At 39.5% G+C, this 23,743-nt stretch overlaps 1 protein-coding gene across 4 annotated transcripts in view; it reads left to right on the top strand.

Moving 5' to 3' along the window:
* CPQ (carboxypeptidase Q) overlaps nt 1–23,743 on the top strand; it is a 163,695-nt gene that overhangs the window by 33,185 nt on the left and 106,767 nt on the right. For all 4 annotated transcript variants that reach the window (XM_056332648.1, XM_056332645.1, XM_056332646.1 and 1 more), the window contains one exon: nt 262–469. In XM_056332648.1, the coding sequence (XP_056188623.1) occupies nt 262–469 (208 nt within the window). The remainder of the gene's footprint in view (nt 1–261; nt 470–23,743) is intronic.

Here is a 23,743-nt window from a genome sequence, read left to right as displayed (position 1 = left end):
TTGCCCTTCAAGTTATGTTGTAATACCAACCTGATAGCATGGTTTACAGAACTGTGTGTACTTGGTTTGGGGTGCTATTACATCTACTTAGTACCAATCCCTTATGAAGTATTTCACGTAGTATTCCTTTTCCAGTAAGAAGTTAGATCTGTTCACCTGTGTTCTGCACACTGCATGCTTTTCTGTCTCTTAAAATTGGCTCTAGAAAAGTTATAAGTTATAGGAAAGCAATGTTAAAGCCATTGTAATACTTTCTTTCAGGAATTACGGCGGAAGTCATAGTGGTAGCTTCTTTTGATGAACTGCACAAAAGAGCTCAAGAGGCCAAGGGGAAAATCGTTGTCTACAACAAACCTTTCATCAGTTATGGTGAAACTGTGCGATACAGATCACAGGGAGCAGTGGAAGCTGCTAAAGTTGGAGCAGTGGCATCCCTCATTAGATCCATTGCTACTTTTTCTATTAATAGGTAAGCATTTTCCCCTTTTCTCCCCGTGACTTGCATTTCAGTGTTTAGTTCACATGTCATTTCTGGGCAGGCATTTTTGTTCTCTGTGACTTAAATATTGCCGGTTATGAGTGGGTGTTTGGTTTTGAAACTGTTGGCTGCACAATTGTTCTTTTCCCCTGTGCTTTGTCATTCTTTCAAAATGTTTTCATTTTTTATTACTGATCCAAATTTTGTATATTTGTTTTAAAGAACTTCCTGCATTCTCAAGGCTGCCATAAATAATCTGAGATCAACCAAAATCAAATGTCTTTGGTGACAACATGTACTAGATTGTCAGTGGTGTTATGAGCTGATCATTCTCTATATTTGTCTAGAATGTAAGTTTACAGATTTTATCGTATTGGTCGTTTTCCTAGCACAAGACTGACTTGGCTAGATGGAGTAGTCTGAATATAATTATCTAGAACACTTTAGCAGTAAGGTTTGTAATTCTCATGTTGCTTTTTAAGTAAGGTATGTTAAAATAATGATTTTTAAAAAATTAAGTATTTTTAGATGTCTTAGAGCTTTTTTAGCCTTCTGGTTGGTAACAGAATTCCTTATATTATCTGGTGATTTTTTTCAACTCTGACAAAAGCTTACACTGAAAATGCTCGTACATTATGAAAAAGATTAGTTGAGGCATAGAGAGGAAGTGGAGTCCAGCTATAAGGTAAAAGGGTGACAGGTACAAATTGTCCTTTAACATAGTTTTTTTAAAACTTTACACAGTTGTTGGTGAGCTTAATGCCTGCAGTGAGCTTTGTGTATTAGCCAACTGTCTGCAATGAGAGTTCTGGTCATGCAGACTTAGACAGAAGAGCTGGACTGAGAACTGCAGACAGGACAGAACCATCTTCCTGCCCACCCTCCTGAACCTGTACTGTAGTCTGAGCAGGAGTGGCAGGGGCTTTAAGTGATGCCAAACACAAAGCTTGACTGTTTAAACCATGGAGCTGTGTTAATAGAACTGCTTCCTTAAGATAGCGTGGAAGAGACTCATGCAGTTTATACAAAAAGTGTGGTATTTTGTAACATTGTTCTTTTTTTGGCAAATACATGTTTAGAGCAGTACAGACTTTTTATTCCTTCCCCTAGTTGCCCAGTAGCTCTTTACCCACGGAGTTGTGAGTCACTGGTGGTAGCTCACCTGACCCCGAATGTGTGGCACATCATAAACTGGAATTGTGTTCTGGTCAGATATCAGCATGATTTTTTTTAATCTCTGCACTTAGGTTTTCTTTCTACAGAAGTCTAGGTTGGTAGGTGGGACAGGGTGGTATGACTTTGGGTCTTGCTTGAGGCTGGGGCTGGGAAGTGCTGGGTCAGGCACTTGGAAGCATGCTTGATTCCACCATTTCAGACAGAACATAAGTGGTCACATCTCAGCAGCGTGAGAAGTGTGAAAGCATCACTATTAGTGATGCTTCAGGAAGTCTGAGAAGCGCAGTAATGCCAACTAACTGTATTGGATCACGTGCAGAGGACAGCTCTGCTGCCAGTGTAGTTGCTTGATAGCATCTTTATATGCTCTGTATCCCCCTAAAGAAGCCAATATTACCTGTTTAAAATGCTTTCTCAAAAATACTTAGAATTCAGATACTATCCAAACTACACTACTGTATTTCTTGATGCCCAACATGCGTGATTTTTATGATACATTTTCTAATACTTACGATTTTCTAATAAAGTTCATAGTAATGAACAGATAGTAGAATATGTTTCAAAAACAGTTTTATGAAAAAATTACATTGTTTCAAAATAGTCTTACTTGGTTTCATCAAAGAATATTGCAATCCATAGTCATATCATAGAATCATAGAGTAGTTTGGGTTGGAAGTGACCTTAAAGATCATCTAGCTCCCACCCCCCTGCCATGGGCAGGGACACCTTCCACCAGACCAGGTTGCCCAAAGCCCCATCCAGCCTGGCCTGGAGCACTTCCAGGGATGGGGCATCCACGGCTGCTCTGGGCAACCTGTTCCAGGGGCCCACCACTCACCACCCTCACAGTAAAGAATTTCTTTCTAATACCTAATCTAAATCTGCCCTCTTTCAATTTAAAGCCATTGCCCCTTGCCCTATCACAACATGCGCTCATAAAAAGCCCCTCCCCGGCTTTCTTGTAGGCCCCCTTTAGGTCTTGGAAGGCTGCTGTAAGGTCTCCCCAGAGCCTTCTCTTTTCCATGTCCTTCTTATGTTGGGGAGCACAGAGCTGAACACAGGAATCCAGGTGGTGTCTTATGAGAGCAGAGCAGAAGGGGAGAATTACCTCCCTTGACCTGCTGGCCACGCTTCTTTTGATGCAGCCCAAGATACAGTTGGCTTTCTGGGCTGCAAGCGCACGTTGCCAGGTCATGTTGACCTTTTAATCCACCAGCACACCCAAGTCCTTCTCCTCAGGGCTGCTCTCAATCCATTCTCTACCCAGCCTGTACTGATACTGGGGGTTGCCTTGTTGAACTTCATGAGGTTCACATGGGCCCACCTCTCAAGCCTGTCAAGGTCCCTCTGGACAGCATACATTCCCTCCAATATGCTGACTGCACCACAGAGATTGGTGGTTTCATCAGCAAACTTGCTGAGGGTGTGCTCAGTTCCACTGTCCATGTTGCCAACAAAGATGTTCTGTTGATTATCTGCAAACCAGAATATGATCTAATGCTGTCCTTAGTTCTGGTGCCATGCAGAGGTGTTCATTTGAAAGCAGCTCTTTGTATCTTCTGTTGGCTGGACTATTTATGGAAGTGCATTTTAACATGTAATGGAAGATTTAAAGGTGAGGAACAGAGGTGGAGACTGAAGGTAGTAAAGCTTATTTATTAGGTCTGGGTACTGGCATTACAGCTATTTCAGAATTGCATGAAAAGAGAAGAGAAACAGATGCCAAATGCATGTTTGTTTAGAAGTATTGAATCTTTAATTGGGGCTGGGAGCTGAGGTGTCATTCCCAAAAGCAATTTCAAATTTATATGCTGCCAGTAAGCGTTTTTCATTAAATGTGCTTTCTGTCCTTTCTTTGTTTACCTTCACTTTTGGGTGTTTTTGGGGTGTGGGAGGGATTGGTTAATCTATTTTTTCCTCTAATATGGGAGGTATTCAGGTCCAGTTTGTCACTTCTGCCACTCCACGATGCCTGGATCTGTTTGTCTTGTTTCTGACAGAAAATAGGTATTGCTGTAGGCAGGATGGGTTTTCTTATCCATGCCTTCTCCTATGTTTTCTCTTCATTATTAGCTGTGTGTCTCCTTGTCTGTCCTACCAATGTGCTGTGCTGGATGTGGTACTTCTCCATCAGTGGCTGGGGCACTGTTTGTTCAAGTCACTTGCCTTTTTGATTGACTGATGGGGAATACTGCATCATTGCAGGGAGTAGCATGTTGGAAGAGTGAGAGATTAGAGGTCTTTTATCTGCTTTTTACCCCTCAATGGTGTGAAAGTCAGTCTTGCATTTATAGTTACGTGCATATATATATACTGCTGCTTTGTTGACCAGAACCTTTACTTCTTGAGCCTGTGTGCATGTGCACCTGTAATATGAATAACTGATAATGCAATTGTGGCAGTTTTCCAACACATTCTGGAAACACCTTAGAAGAAAGTATCCTCCTTTTACTACTGCACTATCAGTAGTACTGCACTATCATTTCCATCAGGTAAACGAAGGGTGGAACTTCACAATTTTCCCTAAATTATATCAGCTTTGGCGTGGTTTGTATTTTAACCCCTTTTCGACAGGGGATCACTTATTATTATTTACTTTATTTGCAATGAATTAAGCAGACTACTAGGACAATGGAAGCCACTTTGTGGTGTGATTTCTAGGTGATCTTGTAATGTGAATAATATTGGTAGGTTAAAACTAGGTACTTTCCAGTGGATTAACATATTAGGCTAATTAGGCCTGATTACTAAAGCTTACTGAATTGATAAAATCACAGCGTGCATTAAAACTGTTCTCTGGCTGGCAGCTTGGTGACTGTTCCTTGTTCCAGAGATGGCAAGTGGCTCCCACATTGTCAGGGGCAAGAAGTGTGAAGGGAGCCTTTGAGCAGGGATTATGCAGGCAGTTTATTTTTCTTTAAGGTATGGTAGTATCGCTGTGGAGTAAATGAAAACACTTGGGAACTCTGGTATCTCAGCTCTGAACGAGGGCAAGAAGGGGTGAACTTGAATACATTCAGGAAAACTCAGTACTGTGTTTATATTAGGGCTCATGCCAACTCCCTGGTGACAGTGAAGGACTTGAAGGATTTGTTGTTGAGTTTCAAGAAGAGAATTCATTTATTTAGGACAGAAATGGTAAGTGAATAGGAAATAAAATTAGCAATGTCTCCCTTGGCTTATAAAGAGATGAGAGTAGTTACATGGTTGGTATTACGAAGTTGTGTGGCAGTTGTGTCTTGTGGCATTGTCATCATGTTGTGTTAGAGTCAAATAATTCTCTTGCTACTTTATAGGAATCATGTAAGAGTGGGATTTTGTACTTAGGAGAAAGTCACTGTAACAGGTAGGTAATTTTCCCTGCCCTCCTCTGAAATGGTGTGTATATGACAGCCTTTTTCCCAGTAACAATTTCCTGAAGCACTGGCAATTTGGTGGTGAAAACATTTGAACATGGGTGTTAGGAATTAAGAGTAATTGAACTATTTTTAACCTACCTTCTCAAATAATACATATTATTGTAGTTGGTCAACAGTATTCATAGTATTTGACTTTTTGGAGAAATTTGGATGTTGACTTTTTTGCTTTAATAGCTTGACTGTACTGTGATTGATTGTCTTGTACATGTTAAAGTGATATATACATTTACTGTTGTATACAATAAACTGATGAGTATTTCCCAGTTTGTAGTGCATGTTTTTACAGCAAAAATACTTAATTTATGAGGCATGGTTAAAATTGTGCTTGTAATAAGCTAGCCATAAATCTGGTTCTTTTGCTTCCTAGCTGTATGTTTTTAGAACATTTAATAGATAAAAGGTATCCTTTAGCTATTGAAATGGTCCAGTGTTTATCCTGTGGTATGTGTACTCATGTGAATCTAAAACTATAAGTAAATCCTTCTGTTCCTCAAGAACCACAGATTAGTAAAGTCATAACACTGTCTTGTAATAATAACCCCTTGAAGGGCTCTAGAAGAAAGCAAAATTGAGTGTTTTTCAAGAACTCAAAAAGAAAGATCACAAGAATCCTCAGAGATAAATGCCAAGAACCCAATTACTAATTTTTTTGATGCTGCAGAACAATTTCTCCAAAATGTAAGAAATCCAACAGGGAACATATTACAAGGCCAAAATAGACCAAGTAGTACTTTGACAGTCTGGAAGCTGTTAACAAGGTCAAGTTACTTGACCAATACTTGGTCAAGTTCTTCTCTTTCTGGGATGAATTCAGCATCTTAGACTCATCTGAAGTAAGTAATTTCCTTCACTTTCTCTCCTGTTCTTCAGGCTACAGGTGGCCAAGACACAATGTCAGGTTGTGAAGCTCTAGTAACCCTAATCAAAAGCTGTGTCTGGATGAAAGCTGAATGCATGAATGGCATGGTGCAACTCCAGGTTTATGGCAGAGGTTGCCTAGATAGCCTGAGTGGATGCATATAACGCAATTAAGTGCAGGCATGCCAGGGCTGGAATTTCAAATTCACATACATTTAATGAAATGATAACTGTTGCTTTTCCTTTATCTTCATTTCCCCTTTTTGTAACCTCACTTGATTTGTTTTCTTCTACCACGTGGAGTCAGGTATACCTTTTTCTATATACATTGTACTCTCAAAGAGTATTTTCTTTTCCCCTGCTGTTTCCCCTTATATTCTTCACTGCTTTATAAACAATTAATTCCCTTCTCAATCTTACTGGCAATGTATGTGAACTAGTGTTATTTTTCAGCTCTCAGGTGCTGGCACAGTGACTTCTTACCACATCACCTCTTCCTAATGCTTGGTCTGTGCCTTTAGTTCCAGATGTGAGACTTACCTGCTAAGGAGAGCTTCCTTCTGTCACTGAAACTCCATCTCTAAGGAAAGAAAGGGCTTATTCACGTCAGTAGTGGCAGACATTCAACTTTTGTTTGTTCTACCAAGTTTTCTGAAGTTTGGATGGTGCTGTAGTTTTGGTAGGATTTCTTTTGCTTTTGTTTGTTTTTTTATGGCAAAGAAATGCATCTGGCCTTTAAAACCGATGTTTGGTCTTTGAAATACTGTATCCTATGTCATGAGCCCTGAATGCTGCTTTCCCCCCTGTTCTACCCCTCCTTCCATGATGGATGCCAGTATACCTGAGTTTTTGGTACCATCTTAGGAGTCTTTCTTTCTATGACCTGTCCATAGCGGGGGAGCAGTGCTGTGTCCATGTGGCATTGTATTTCAGCTGGTAAGCACTGGCTAAGACTTGTATGTGAGCCTGAGAGCAGTCCTCTTTTAATATGGGACTCGACATAACCTGAGCCCAGCCTGATTGTGACCTGTAAGTCACGTCCATGATAGTCTCTGTTGCTCTGTGTGCATGTGGTCTAGCTAAGCAGACCTGTATTCAGTTTTGTGTGTTATAGGTGGGGAGTCAAGTGGGTGAGACGGGTCACTTTGCCCTAGAAAGCTGCCCCTGTCACCCATTAAAAGGCCTGGACCATCAGCTATTATTTTCAGCCAAAAAATATTGACATGTATGTAAATCTAAAACTTAACCTACATTCTAAAGTACTTTCAGGAGCTCTTCAGCTAACCAATTCATTTTCACTGTCTTCTTTCATGTTGGTTATTTAATAAACAAAACAGTTGTTGTGAACAAGTGAACCTGTGATAGCACAAAATCAGAGTTAGGTTTATCATCACTTTTTCTTTAGTAGCTTTGTCTGTTGTAGTATGGGACTGGTCATACAGACCGCTGCACAACTCAAAAAAATTAGCTTTCCTCAGGTATTTGAGTTTAAGATTGTTCACTGCCTCTGGCACCATTGAAAAGAAAATAATTAAATTGGTTTATGTGTACAAATTGAAGTAGGAGGTTGTGTATAATTAATTTTTGTAAGTTTTTGCTTCACTTCCATCTTTTTGCGCAATGCTGATGCGCACCTTTTTCTGATCTGCCTATGGCACCCTGGTGACATGATTTCCTGGTCCGCTGAAGCCATGCAGCCTTACTGGCATGTCTGGCCACATTCAGGGGCCAGCCTGGCTGGCGCTTGCAGGATGCATAGCTGGATCGAAGCTGGAGACATGTATCATCTCTGGTTGCGTGTACAGGCTTAGAGTGTGTGAGCTGCTGGTGCTGTGGGTGCATTTGAATTTTGGCCAATCCTCTCCAAGTGCTGTCAGTTCAGGAATTTGCAGTTACTTTGGCTTTTAGCCTGTTAGAGCATGTAGTATGTGAGTTAATTTCCTGCAGTTCTGTTCAATCCTCTCAATTTTTTCTTTGCTCCTGATTTAGCTAGCCTTGGGCTCTCAAGTCTGCAGGGATGGGATGTATTTTAGTCCATCTGTAAACCTGCTTCCTTGGTTTTTTGTTAATGAAATAATCTTGTGTTGTCTTCCCTTGGGATTAGGGAAAATATTTTCCTGGTTGTCCTAACTTTTTCCACTTCTAATTGCAAATCATTTTTACATCTTTCAAAACAAAAATCCTTGTGTTGCAATGGAGTTTTTCCATCTGTTATTATAAATAAAGTAAAAATCACTTTTTAAAAAAAACCAAAATGCTCCTGAAGATTTAGGTGCAACAGCTGATACTGGGCATGTGTTAGCAGTTGGGCCGTGCTAGGTGCACTTACTGAGCGCATCTTCTGCTTTAGTTTCATCAGACAGCAATCTGACCTGGTGCTCAGAGACTGCTTGGTCATCGGCCAGGCAAGGATTTTGGGAGGTTCACTTCAAAAGCTCATTCTTTATTCAAACTAAAAGGCTAATATGGACATACCATGTGAGACCTTTTTGAAAGTCACATAATCTATATAATAATTTAAACCATTTGTGGTGTAATTTCTATTATAGTGGCCAGAGATGTGCCCTCTGTGATAGGAAGATTCACTTCATCAGTGCAGGTTGTGGCTCTTGATTCCAAATGGCAATTCCAAGAGCAAGTACAGGGACAGAGACAAGGCTTTCTCTATGTCAGGGAAGACAAACTTAGGGATATTCACTGCATGTCAGCCAAGTAGGTCTCCTTCATGCTGATATGTGCATAAAATCAAACATAACTATTATTGAATACTTTTTGATAGAAATGACAAAACCAGGTTGCCTTTTTGTCAAGAAAAAGCACTGCGAAAGATCTTTTAAAGGGAGAAAGTTCCTGAGTTGTCTCCAGAAATAATGTTTTTCAAAGGATGTCTGTGGCACAAGACATTTCTGTGAGTGTAAAAGTAAACTATTTCTACATTCCTTGGGTAAAAGTGTCTACTATATTTACCTTTCTCATTTCTGTGACAGTGGTAAGCTGGTATCTGGAGTTTTTCTTGATTGCTTGTAATGCAATGTTCTCTGGTCCTGGTGTATGCTATTATGAGCAGTGCCACCACTCTTACTTCTAGGGAGCTAGATGCTGGATGTACTGAAAAGAAACAGTTTGCTTATATTGTGTGGATCTGACCTGAATGAAGGATCTGATGCCTTCATTTATGTACTTGATAAACTTCCTTTGCTCATTACCATCTTCCAGTGACAGAGTACCTGTTTTCATTATTGCCTTGTGGGTTTTAATTGTTGGGTTTTTTTCCTCCTAGCATGTGAGTTCTGTGCGCCCAAGGTGAAGTGATGAATGTGTACTTTGAACAGTTATTTTCTTCCAGTGGGGAGGAGAATGCAGTTGCAGTCAGGGTAGTTTAGAATTGATCTCTGAGGAAATTGATAACTGACGAGCCTGATTCTCCCTTGCTTGATATTGTGTGTGTTCGCTTTTGACACTGCAGAATTGTTATTAAAAGTTTCTCCTAAGTAGGAAGTATCTTCTGTCTGCTTTGTGCAGGCTTGGGGAATGCGTGAGGCATAAAGGCAGCAGGAAGCTGGGTGATAACTGTAGAGATGTAACAGTAATGCTGTAGCCTGACTGAAGAAATCAGGAAGCACCACTGATTATTTGGGAACACTTCTCACTTATGGGATCAGTATAGCTGTGGGAAGTGTTCATGGGAGACATCTCAATGAGAGACTGTCCTGAGGCAAGATCCTGTGGCAATAGGATACAGCAATATTGTCTTGTGTTCTACTAAGGGACCAGAAAACAAGGATAAAACCCTTGTTTGTGGTGTAATGAGGAAATAAAAGCAGGCCATGTTTTATAAGTCTCTGGTGAGCTCATGAAAGATTCTAGTTATGTTTCATAGTGCTGTGCATGTTGTCTTGCTGCCCTTAGACATATTAATTGGTGGTGGGCTATGGGATTTATTTTCTTGCCCTGCACTTACGGGCTTTCCCTCCAGGATCTCTGTATATGTTGTTGATTGACAATTCATTAATCTTTACTTTGCTTCCTGTGTTCCCTGAAGGTCAACATGCCAGACTGCATTCTGCAGTGCAGTCTTCGTGCTCACTTTTGGCCAAATCCTAGCTGTCAGCAAGAGAACTTAAGATGTCCTCAGAAGAAATGGAGCCTGTGCTTTAGGAGATAATCATATTGTACAGTGGGTTCTTGCTATTTGAGCAGTGATTAAGGAGTCCAATTTCAGGTAACTTCCTAATAGTGAGAAGTCTGTAGATGATGTTTCTTAAGTCCCAGTCCCTCTTTTGCTTTTGCCAGACTTCTGCCTCTTTTTGCTTTGAACTGCATAAGTGTTTTTTTACTGCGAAACCAGTAGACAGGGTTTGGTGTAACATCTGAAACCTCTGGGTAATTTCATACACCTGGCATATTCTTTTTCTTACAAAGTCAGTAAAATGCTGATGACACTGACAAGGGCTTTCTCTACCTCCTCCTAGTATTGGCTACTCCTGTTCAGGAATATGTTCATGTAACTGGGAAGAGTTTCATCCATTTAGTGTCTAGTAATATAAGCAGTGTCCTGTAACTTTGGTAGAGGCGGGTAAAGGGCTCGTAAAATCTTTGTCAGTAGACTGTGCTATCCAAAAAGATGCTGTGAGGGTAACAGTCCTTTTGAAATCTCACTTTGTCAACAATAGCTTCCCAAGGTAAACCTTTATTAATGTAGTATTCGAGGTTTGGTTTCTTCTCTTCCAGCCCACCCACTCTCATAACATTACTGACTCATACATTTTGTTGATGGCTAGGTGGCCACCCATATCATGAATAATGTGTTAACTCTGGTCTTTTTCGGGTACCATGAGCACCCACTGATTAGATTTAGTGATATTCTGGAGTTAGTAAGATTTAAAGGAACAGCTTTATTCTGTCTTTGCATTACTAGTTCATGTATATAAAGATGTTGATCATATAAAACTGCCAAGTTTTGGCTTTCTTGTACTGATCTTTAAGGAGGTACAGCTGTGCTTGCTGTGAGTTGAGCACTGGGAACTTTTTTCCCCGTGGTTTCCTGTTACTCCCTGATCAGCTCTGGCTTTCTTTGGTGCTGCCAGCCCTTCCTTCTGAGCCTGTAGGAGTTGCTGTGCCTGTGAAAGCCTCGCTAGTAAGTTCAGAACCATCTGACATGATTGTAGTGTCTTGAACCACCAATTGCGTGTTCTGTTTTAGTGTTCTGACAATATCCAATTTTCTCGATTACACTGCCAAGTGTCTCATTAGTATGTGATGACCATAAGTGTAGAGGATTGAAGAAGAACCTGACAATGAAAATGCAGATAAAGATTACAGAGAAGAATCTGAGTAATACAATGACAATGAATTATTTTCACAATGGGTGTATTTATTGTCAGCTGCTGCTAAGATCTGAGAAATATGTGGATTGTCATTTCAATTTCTCTGTAATTCTTTGTGGTTTTTCCTGTGTAAGTGCAGCAACTGAGGACTCTATCTGGAGTGTTCATCTCCAGAGCACATGAGAACATGGCTCTGAAAAACTGGAAGAGATTAAATAGTACCAGAATGGTTGTGCCGGAACGGTACAGAATTGGTGTTTGGGGTATCCTAGCCTAATACTATCCCTTTTTTTTTTTTGTTAAAACCCACACAAACAAAACCAAACCACCAAGCCAAAGAGAGTAAAGACTCTGTTTCTTGATGTATTCTAGGATTAACCCCATTAATTTAAAGTTACACAGCAACTTTGTTTTTGATTTTGGTCCAGGCAATGCTGAAACAGCTTGTACAGAGGTCTACTATATAAATTCACCTGCCTATCCAATTTTATCTTTTTCATGTTTTATAACTGCTTTTCCAGTTTGTACTTCCCACTTAGTATTGTGTCTACTCCCTGTGTTATTCCACGTACTTTTTCAGAATCTATTTGATATTGTTCTTAATCTGATGTGTTACTAACAATTGTCTACATATTACAGCACAGTTTTGACATGTATATATTAAAGTTTTATTTATGAAACATGTTCTGTCTGCTGTAAAATATCTGAAGTATCCTTTTCAAGGTTTACTGCTGATTTCCAAAAGTGAACACAGGTTTATGTAGGAATGCTGTCCGGATTTGTGTGCTTCACAATCAGTCTCATGCATACAATATGTTTTGTTTTGATGTGTAACATTTTGCTTATGTCATGTAAACTAAAAATCAGACAAATATATGTGCCATTTTTAAAATACACTTAATGTGCTAGTCAACTGTTAATATCCACAGTCTCTCTGGTTTATGCCCCAGGCATGCAGAAGATTTGGAAATGCTAATTCCTCATTTTGTTTTGCCTTGTTTGCTTAAAAATCTCAGCAAATGTGTATGGTTTACTCCACAGTATTATGATTTCTCTTTACAAGAATGCTTGCATGCTTTTTCAGGGGGTAGGGAGCCCTGGTTCTTCCACTTCCCACAGTCTTGCTTGTGGCTTGTCCATATGGTAGGGTATTTCTGTGTTATTTCATTAAGTGTTGCCTTCACATAGGATGGCCTCACCCTGCTGTGTTAGCTCTACTATGATGTATGTCAGGCATTTAAGTATCATGAGCTAGACCTGTTTGTATGATGAAACCCCTTAATTATGGCACACAAATTTTGACTTGTGTTTTTAGGAAATCAAAGCCAATTGTTCCACAGTTGTTGTTTAGGGTTGTTTTCTAAATGTAGCCCAATATTATGGTCAGCAGTAATAATGGGCTCTTCCCTGCAGAAGTAATGTCTTGTGTAACCATTTCAATTACTTTAATCCTTTTCTCCAGCTTTGTTTTCGCCTTCAAATCCAATCAGTCACCTGAGCCTCTCTCAATGTGTCCATCTTGTTGCATCAAATACTAATCCTCTGGTTTTGCCTGCAGGGTAGGGCTAAATGGTGAAAATCCTTCTCCATCTGGTTTATTGAATGAGAGGTGCCAACTCCTGTCTCTGCTCTGCCAGTGATGCCAACTTTGATTACTTGCCTGTTGTCCTCTCCTTCAGGCACCTTGTACTTTCTCTCATTTTGTTTCTATATTTAGGAGGATGGTGCAAACCTAAAGCTGTAACTTTGTTCTCTTCCAACTTTCCTTTTTAAGTCTGACCTTTGGTTTAGTATTTATAGATCGTTCCCATATGTCATTAGCTGGGTAGGTGACTAGGATCTGGTTTTTCTGCTACGCTGTTTCGCCGTTACCTTGCTTTCCTAGTCACTGTCCACAGTACTTCTGCATTGGCTGTCTAATACCAGGGATTGCCTTTGGTACGTTTCTGTTTATTATTATTAAGCAGGGTTGAGCTTTGACTGCAATTCCTGTTTTTTAAATGTACTGTGATCACAAAAGAAGAACATTTATTCTAAGAATAAGAAACAGAAAGGAGCCACGTAGTTTCCGATTTATTTATTTCTACTTGGATTTCATCACATTAGTTAGCTGGTGACTGTGAAGCACACAAAATACACCTCAACAATAGCTACTGAAACTATTGTGCCATTTAGCTCTGGAAAATCCAGGTCGATTCTAGACATTTGTGCACTGGACAACAAAAGATACTTTTGTCAGATGAGGGTGAATAATCATGTGAATTACCAAAACCAGGGATTCTGAATATCCATTAATAACTTTGCCTTGTGTACCTGTGGGATCTTTAGTAGCTCACAGTTATTTCTCTATTTCCCTGTTTGCAAGTAGTGGTAATATTTTTTTGAATATTAATTTAGTGTAACATTTGTACAGTGTTTGCTGTAAAGAAGACACATTAAAAGCAGACTCTTCTAAACTGTGATTAGGTAGTCATTAGTAGATTTTGCAATAATTTGCCTGTACCAAAACCAAGTAATGGTGATAGTATTAATAACAGTGGGTAACTGCTGCTTATAAGTAATCCATTATATAAACATGGGGGGTTTATTGTGAAATAAAATGTAGTGAGTTTGATTGTTAACTTCTGCTAGGTTGAGATTTTGGGTTGTTATAACAGACATCTGTGGGAAGGTTCTGGCAGAAGGTGAATGACAGAGCCTACAGGTTGTTACCTTGGAGTATTGTATTTTCAAATCTAAATATTTAGTAACAATTGGTTGACTGTAACTCAGAACATTTGGGTTTTGAGTTCAATTCAGTAACAACTCACTGTGAGAGAGCTGCAGCCATTGGGAAGAGCATGAAGGAGCTAGAATTTCATAAAAGTACAGGGCTTTTTCTTAGTAACACCTCATTGTCATCAAGAACAACATGAACTTTAGAAATCACATCCTGGGGTTCAAATGTTATTTTGCCAAAAGTCTGAGGTTTGGAAAGAGTGAGCTCACGGGTGGGAGATAAGGGAAGTTTTAGCTATTCTTCTATAATTTGTGTATTGCTTGCACCTTTTCAGGGAGTAGACTGTGATCCTTGTTTGAGGTGGTCTATGTCTCCCTCTGAGAGTCTCTCCCTGCTCTCCAGAGAAGGAAACAACCTTCTGGGCTCCCAGTCCCAGTTTCAGGCTCTGAGAAAGCTGCAGTGGCTGCTGGGTGGACATGGGAGAGCCAGAAATAGCGTGAAGGGACCAGGCAGCTTGAGTACATGCTCTCTATCTCCAGAAAGGGCATTAGAGGATTCTATATTTGTGTCAAGGCCAAAGAGCTTGAGGAGAGATTCAGCACTCTCCAGATGCAGCCAGCACCTGGAGTCCAGAATCCTGGGCTGTGCGATTCATCTGAGAGACTATCCAAAGCTCTAACTCCACAAAACTATGTGTTTTTTTTCCTCTCTTGCTTTACTTAGTTTATAATACTGACAACCTAGGAAAACAGAAATGCTGTGCTGCAGTGTCTGAGAGAATTCTAACATTTCAGTCTTGCCAGAAATGCAATGTGAATAGGCGTACCCATGAGAAAACTTTAGCAGAGCTACTTGGAATAATAAGTGCAGCTGCAATTCATGATTTTTAGAAACATATCTGTTTTTCAGTGCCTAAAATTAGGTTTCAGTCATGTACATCTTTGTATGGTACTTCAAAAATCAGTGATGGATTCCTTTAACCCTTTCCCATGTAGAGCAGTACCTTTGATTCCTTTTTATTTCAATATGACTTAGTGGAATGATTTAAGAGTTCGTGAAAAGATGCCCAAATCCAGGGAACTGCAAAAAGACGACTAGGAGTTGGGGAGCACCGTAGTAAAGCATCAGATTTCCAGGTAATACTTGTCCGTAGAAGTTTCTTGAGAATGGCAAGGAGAATGCTGTTTGTTCCTCTGAGGATGTCTCTCATAAGGTGTCTAAATTAATATAACTAGTGTAATTGGTCATGGCTGTAATACAAAATCTGTAAAAAGAACAATTTTAAATGCTTCAATCAGCGTCAGCTCATCATGCAGTGGCTTGGCTGTGTATCTATACAAACAGGACAGCTACAGGAAGAGGATATTGTTACTTTTAAGTCAGTCTAGCCAATTAAGGAAAATGTAAAGGGATTTCAAAGCACACAGATCAGTTTGGTATGCTTGGGTAACTGTTGGGTATTAGAGAAAGTATCTGTGAGGCTTGAAGGGGTTTTTAGTCCAAGTATGTTTATGGCTGAGAAGTTCTAACCACAAGTACACTGTTTTTTCCACCTCCACCTGAGTTTTTCAGAAGGATGTTGCAAGGGTTAGTGGGGAGCAGAGCTCATGAGCTGGACAGCCTGGCTGTTGCAGTGTCAAAAGGATGCTCTTAGACAGGTCTGTCTCCCCCAAATGTTTGACAAATCATTAATATCCAAGAAAGAAAATGTTTTATATACGTTTTTGCAGCCAGGCCACTCCATAGTTTCATAGCTCTGGCAGCAAGAAGGGATAATGTGTGATTTGCAGTGTACCGTGGCTCATGTCAACCATCAAGTGTTCACTGCAGGTGCGTAATTCAGTGGTTAAGTTGTGGATCAAGCACTGTCCTGTAAAACCAGGAGTTATGTTGATAACACTGTTAGTCTTTATGGGCTACATCACAAGGTTCATGTGCAGGTCAGTGAACCCCTATCTTCATATAGATGAAACTACTGGAAGTGTGCTTTGGGGGCTGGGTGTACAAAGGCTTTGCAAGCTGCAACTGATCTTTGGACTGCACTTACCAACTGCTTTAAGCGATAAATAGTTATGAACTTCACACAGAGTTGTTCTGCGAACTTCAGTATCAGTTTATACACAAGCTAGATTTGAAACAAGTACCATTTCCAGTGAATGACTGCAGTCATTCCACTATGCTTATACAGAAGTGTAGTACAGAGTATTTTACATAAACAAATTTTACCTTGACAACTGCAAGGTAATTCAGCCTGTGCGTGTTTGCTTGTAAAACACAGTTCTGCTTCTAAAATTATATGATACACTTCTTTCTAAGTAGATACAAGTTTTTAACAGTTTTTTTGTTTATATTTATGAAGTTACATGCATGGTCTCAGTGTTAACATTAAACATTAACAATCAGTAAGATAATCTTCCTGCATAGTGTTCTTCAGGGGGTAAAAATTATTCCTAGTTAGCATTTGAACACCGGGAAGAAAATTCCCACTTTTTATTATGTTACTGTCTTGCAGTGTTGCGCTAGGTGTGCTTCAGTGTTTTTATTATCTTGAGGTCTAAGGCTGTGGTGCATGCACAAGTCTATGAAGGCGGGAGGCTTGCTGCATGCTTTTCCTCGTGGAGGCTGTCTGAGCAGAAGAGTGACACCCAGGACAGACAGGTGAGGAGGGAGTGGAGAAGACCATGGTCCCATCTGACAGCCCTCTTCTTCTGGAGGTACCAGAGGTGAGCTCGGAGAGCTTCAGCATTCCTGTGGCTGTCACTTTTCAGGTAGTCTGGAATCTCATCATGTCCCTAAATCCAGTTCATCTTCTACACCACCACACTGCATCTGGTCTGACTGGCTGTGTGCCTGTATCTCGTGGTTAAGGTCCAAAAGAATTTGTGTATTTAAATTTATGTACAGACTCTAAAAGTAATGATCATTATTGTACATTCCAACAAAAGCCTCCAGCCTGCTACCTTTTTTCCAACAACATTTTCCTCAGCAACACAGACCGACTAATGAAAATGAAAGAAAATGGTATTGTTTCAGTCTCTCTTCACCAGAGACTCTCCTAGGCACTCTTTATTAGATGTTAAAGAAATCCATAAAATGTAAAAGTGGGGTTGAGAATAATCTTTTCTCTCCCCTTCAGCAGATGATGAAGGAATTGGCGCATCTCCAGGATTAAATAGGAAGAGCGCAAACCTTCAAACAATAAGCAAAGTAGTATGAGTATATAGTATGTATTTAAGAGCACAACAAACTTGATCTCTAAAACAAAACAATGAGGAAGTGTTGCCATTTGACAGCAATTTCTCTTTTCCTTCTGAGGAAGGTAAAATGACTTGAATTCTCAAGACAACTGTTTTCTTGGGAAACCCCTACATTCATTTCCTCACGGCAGCTGCTGTGCACTGGGTGTTCTTGCATGCTCCCAAAGAAACGAGCAGCATGGGAAGATCCCCAGAACTGATTCAATCATTCTCCGAACCATGGTTTGCACTAGAAAGATATTTTTTTTTTTCAGCCTAACACTCGTATTTCCCAGACACAACACTAATTGCCAGGAAAGGAGCTGTTCCGAGAAAATACGTACCTATTGAGACATTTTGAATTTCATCTGATGTAGATTATGAAGCTTTTGGGAGAATCTGCCACAGTCAGCAAACGCAGCTGGGGAAAGAATGCTCATGCTTGGCGTGATATTTTGCAGTGCTGTTCAATATTTCGTCCTAGTTCACAGGAGTTATTATAATGTTATAATAAGCTTTAAAAGTATGTTCTGTTGCTAACAGGAGGTTTTCTGTTTATGGTGGATTTTGAGTTTGACACTGAAAAATTCAGGGTGTATCTGTAACTTTGGGAGCAACAGGCAAGACTTGCCTGAGTTTTAAAATAAAACCGTACCATTTATTGGAGAATGAGTTTATCAAATTAGTGCAATACACTATTAGATAATGTATTCTTATCACTTAAGCATTTACATTGCATTTCACATTGCATGAATGTTGTGTAATATGTGAACCACATAGGCATATATAATGATCAAGTGATGTTAAAATACTTCCTTTCACGTGGCACTATTAAAGTCTCTCACTTAAGGGGAAAAGTAAGTGGTACCCCCTCTGTATTATTTTTACTAACGTACTTTTTATTCTCTTGACCTGAAATTACTTTTTTTATTTGAACAGCGAAAGTGTTGGGTTGTTTAGTGGAACATCAAAAAGGAGTTTAATATTCTATAAAAATTAGATCTGTGGGAGTAAAAGAAGCATTTGTGTAGTGAAAATGTTTGAGTTTCAGTTTTCTTCAGAAAATATAGGGGCTCACCCAGATAAGTGTTGTGTAGTGGCTTTTGGTTTGCTCACTGCTTGAGACTGAATCCAGTCAGGACTTTTGCTCTTTCTTCTCATAACCAGTCAATTTTTAAAGCATTTCCTCCCCGCTCCCTTCTATTGAAATTAATGGAAGATTTGCCACTGATTTTCATTGGAAACAGGGTTATACTCCCAAACAACAGAAAAGATGATGATTTCTCTATTGTCTCTCTTCTATTTTACTCCCGGCATTTACTTCCATGCTGCCTATGGTGATAATGTCTAAGGTATTCTACTGTCTAGTGTTTAAAAGGTCTCCCCTTTTATCTGTCTACACAGTTGCCTTTGGTGCTAAGATACTGTTCTTCTCAGAGATTTGTTTTCCCTCTGTCATTCCCATTTCTACCTTGTGGTTTTTTTCTAGCTTGCCTTGTTGACTCTTAAGTCTTACTTTGTACACTGTAAACATGAGACTTTGTTTGCATTGCTCCAATCTATTGTAGGGAAAAGCTATTCCTAAATACATTTGTGTTGAAGTTAGGTTTGTATTTCAGGGTTTTTTATGCAGGATAGTGTCCCGAAGAGTGTACAACTTTGAATGGTGTTGGTGTGAAGAAGGAGGGGAATGAGAAAAGTTCTATCCATACCCTCTTCTGAACCTTTCCCCTGCCTCCTTTCAGACCTCGCTCCCCTCTATTTATCTTTGTGGACAGCTTTGTGGTTTTGGTTTTATGGTATCCTCCATCTCTACCCTTTTCCTGCAGCTCACTAAATTGGCTGTGTGTTACCCTTTACCATGACTCTCTTTCAAAAGGAGGAGGAACCTCCCCATACTCTCTCATGATATATTGTATGCAGCGCCAGAGGAGGCTCAAGTTTTTGGTGTGGCTTAATGTATATGCCTGTGTATGGGAGAGCTTGATCTTCCCTGCTACTTACTGTCTGCAATGAAGCAGAGGCTTGGAAGCACTGATAAGGTGGTTGATCCTACCCTGAAGGTTCTGATGCCTCTTCACACCTGTTTGTGCCTGATAATTTTAATGTAAGAATTCATTACCAATAATAACAAACTGACATTTGTTAGTGTAAAGGGAGGAGGTACAAAGGCCAGGTCAGCTAGCAGTTACTTAGTTTGCTTATGTATTGCTAGCCCTGTGATGCCTCTTTGTCTGATTCTCTGCTTTCCAAATAAAGAAAATGTGGGGGTTTGTTGTTTTGGTGTTGGGTTTTTTTTGTTTGGATTTTTTTATATCCTTCCTGTAAGTATAAAATAGAACAGCTGTTTCCAGTGAGGATTTTTGAATTTGTCCTGTGTGCTCACTAGTCTCTGGTGATAGAGGGGTCACTGAAGATATAAATATGGCTTCTGCTCAAGGCTGAGAAGCCAGGAGTTCGACAAAAAATAAAAAGAAACCCCATGAAGCCAGAAGCCTTGCAGCTGCTGGTAATTAGGATTGTCACTGGTGTTCCCTCCAGGAGCCCTCTGGTAGCATACCTATGGTAGTGTGCAGCAGGCAGCTGTGTTCTCACAAGGTGGGGTTGTAAACACAGGAGGAGGGAGTTTGTTTGTTCCTATTGAGCAGGAGGCGGCCAAACAGGTGTATGACTTAAATGGTTCCCTTAAGGTATAGTCAGCTGCTGGAGAGTCATCCTCATGTCTCTAAGATGCAGAAAGTTTCTTTTCCACTTGAAGAGCAGCTGATGCTTCCATTTCCTACAGACGTTTGGAAAGGATTGTGCAGACTTTCCTACTTTCCCAGCAGTTGGATAGTCCCAGGGTGGAATACTTTGGACTTGCTTCATTTGATCATTTTACCATTCATAGTTGTTTTCTGTTCCTTGTTTGACAAACTGAATCTAATCTACACTATTTTTAAAAAACTTCTGTGGTTATCATAGAGTTCCCTTGGTGCATGTGGTATTGAATATTATAATGAAATACAAACATATACGTGTTAGTTGCATTCTGTAGCCTAGCATATATGTAATTATGTCAAAGCTATTATGCTTGTTTGGTAAAGCCTAATTTTAATGAGTGCCTAGCACTGATTAGATGCAGTTTTCTAAACGTTAATGAAAATGCACTCCATGTGGTAACAGTAATGCCGTACTCTTTTTCAAAGGGAGTTTTTCTTGGTAAGGCAAATAGTTTCTGGAGTCTCCCTTACACTTCATTACACTAGTGCAGATGCTACATCAATTAAAGGTTGGTACAAAGTAATCTGCAAGAGATTGTAAAACTAGACTCCAAATATTCTATCCTTGGTAACAGACTGCTATATTATTTGATTCCATAGTTGTACCACATCATATTTTGTCTCCTTAGCTTCTTAAAATTTTCTGTGCATATTCAATTTTTGTTGCAAATTTAGCAGTCTTGCTATTATTTCAACTTACTGTAAACCAACAAATCAAATCCTACAAAGCCAATATAAGAAGCAAAGAAAGCCAGAGAATCGTGGGACAAGTGATGACAGAAACACAAAATTAGGCTGAATTTATTTCTTTTATATTTTGCCAAGTGGTTGTAAATGGGGAATAGTCTTAATTTTATTTTTAAAGGCCTGATTCTTCTGAGAAGATTAACAATACTTTTGACATTTTGACTAATTCTGTTACAGTTTGGCCTCTCTATCCAGATAATGGTGAGAATCTTGAAAGAACGTACAGTCTGAGTGCACACAAGGACAAGTTTTGTTTTGTAAGGACTTTGTGGTGCTTGAAAAGGGAATTTACTTGAATGGAGCTCAGCCCTTGCCATGCTGCTCTCTTGCATGCTGATACAGGAGTGAGGCACTCCTGAGTAGCTATTCTCTGTAGGAAAGCATATGATCAAGATGTACCGTTTCCCTTCTGTTTTGCTACAGGATGGCCCGTCATTCCTTCCAAGTGTAAAGCTTTGTGTGTGAGAGTTTTTTCTGTGATATGTAGAATATGCAAATGAAAAAGCAGAACTGAAGTATGAGGGGGAAGTGAGCCTATTACCAAGATTTAAGGCTGTGATCTTGCTGTGGGTATAGCTAGTGATTAATATAATCATGGTTCCGTTCAAGAATGTGTTTTATGATTTAAGTCAATAATAACACACCAGCTGACCTGAAATGAATGTTTAGTCTACATGTTGTTGGTACAGTGAATATGGCGTGGGTCCTGTATAAAATAGGTGGTCATGTATGTAATTAGAGTCTCATGATGTGTTTGTATGAGTGAGTAAAGATACTTAGACAACATTCATTTTGCATTTCCCAACCCTAGGTTGCTTTATGAGGTTGCTGAAAAGAATTGTGCATTAGGGGTGTGTGTATACACGTTGTGGTTGAAAAAGATCTTTATAAGCTTTCATATAATGAAGTGATTTTCGGATTTCTTTTTTCCTTTTAGTCATGTTAGAGTTCTTGTAACACCATGTTTACTTCCCCCTTTAGCAGATTGCTATCTTTGCCTGAGGCTTCAATTTGAAATGTGTTTTCCATCAGAGCATCCAGTTTAGCTTGAAGCACTGGTTCTTACAAGTTTGTTTGTCCTTGAGCATTTTAGTTTATCTTAGAGATAAGGATTGGTAGTCCAGGAAGGAAGTAATGAAGCATGCAAGGTCAGCTACCACAGTAACAAGAGTTAGAATTGACCTGACACCAGCAGCACATCTTTTCGTCCATGCCTTTTAGTTTCTCCACATTTGATTATTTTACTCAGAAGAGAAACTAACTAGCTGCTTCTTGACTTTTTTTTTTTATCCTTCCTTTACATTTTTCTGTAAGATGGAAGCCACATCTGTTTCTTACTACTCATTTGACATGCACTTCTAATGGAGAAAATGCTTTTATGTTTTGGAGCCTTTCCTCAGCTGTGTTAATCACACTGATACTTCTCTTAAATTCTTTCCAAGATGTGAAATCTAGGGGTTTATCGAAAGTAAAACCCAACTGCTTCATTTATCTTAATCTTGTCAGCTGTTGAGCAGGAGAATGATGATGATTTTTTATTAACATTAATAGGTTTATAAAGGATTAATCTAACTAGATTTGTTCAGTTATTTTAGTCGTTTAAATATGGAGATTGTGATCCAGTAGATCTGACATCAGAAGAATAGGCGAGTTTGTTTAATAAGTAAAAAATAATAAAAGAACCATCCACCCTCTCTCCTTTACTGAACACCGGACTATGGTATTGGAGTGTGGACATGATAGATATTAAGTGGCCTAATTACCCTTAATGTTTTCAAAAGATGAATTCAGGCTTTGCTGGGTTACAATATTTTGCAGAGAGTGTGGATTTGAAGCAGCAGAAGCTGCCATCTCTCCCAGGTGTTAGTAGGAAATGCCAGAGGTGCACCTTTCTTGCCTGTAGGTACCAATGTTGCAAAGCTGAATGCTGATTCTGAGCTAGGGTTGCTTTATGATATCCCTAGTTGGTTTTATGTGATGCTTTTCGTTTTTTCTTTTTCAAGGGGCAGGGAATGTTAAATGCAAGTCAGATTTATTTTTTAGTAAAACTCTTTTTCTACAGAAAGGATAACCACAATGTCATGTTTATTCAGGCTCAGTTAAAAAAATAAATCTTCTTTTTCCACTAGTACCAAAATGTTTTCTCCTGAGCTGCATCCTCTTCGCCCTGTTTTGAGCCAAACTCATGACTCTTCTCTCCCTCTTCGTTTGTTACACACAGAGTCTGCTAGTAATTTCCATTTCGTTCAGTTAATTCTTGCTCAGGTCTTGCCATATGGTCATCAGCCTTTTCAGTTTTTGGTTATCTCTGCATAAAAGGGGGCTCATTTACACAGAATTTTTTTTATGTACTCTGACACTTAAGCAATCTGTTATATAGATATGCTTAACACATGGTGTGTTTTGCATGCATGTAAACTTTAATCAGGTATACCTCAGGACACTTAGTGTCTGCCACTAATGTTTTCTATGTGAGTTCATCTTGTAGCACTGGGAATGTACAGTACTGTGGTATTGCCTTGTGCCTTTGTATTGGTAATGCTTAGGGTCTATTTCCCTTTTTGTAGCCATCATTTGGACAGTCATCCATTCCCTTCAGGTCCCGTTATCTGAACAGTTGCTGGCTCTGCCTGCCTGTGCCAAAATGTCTTAATTTGGGTAGTCGGGTTTATCTTTATAATCTTGGCAAAATAGTAGTATGAGCATAAAAAGGCAGGACTACCAGGTTAATTCAAGGTTTATTTTTTTGGGCTAGCTGGGATTAATTTTGTACCTGCAAGTGTTCATTCATTTAGGGTGTGTAAGCATACATTCATCTCGGTGGGTTGTCAGAAGGTTTATTCACAGTTGTGGTGGAGCGTCGGGATTGAGCATCTGAAAGAAATGTAATTGGTACTTATATTGGAAGAACAAATACAGTTATAGTTGTTTGTTTGTTGGTTTTTTTTTTTTTTTCTTGAGCATCTGGGAAATAGCGAGAGTGAAATCAGTGATAAAACTTGAATTACTGCAGTTCAGTGT

The sequence above is a fragment of the Falco biarmicus genome, chromosome 3 (assembly GCF_023638135.1).
Source record: "Falco biarmicus isolate bFalBia1 chromosome 3, bFalBia1.pri, whole genome shotgun sequence".
Taxonomy (NCBI): Eukaryota; Metazoa; Chordata; class Aves; order Falconiformes; family Falconidae; genus Falco; species Falco biarmicus.
The sequence above is the reverse complement of the archived record's forward strand: the minus strand, read 5'-3'. Positions and strand labels throughout refer to the sequence as shown.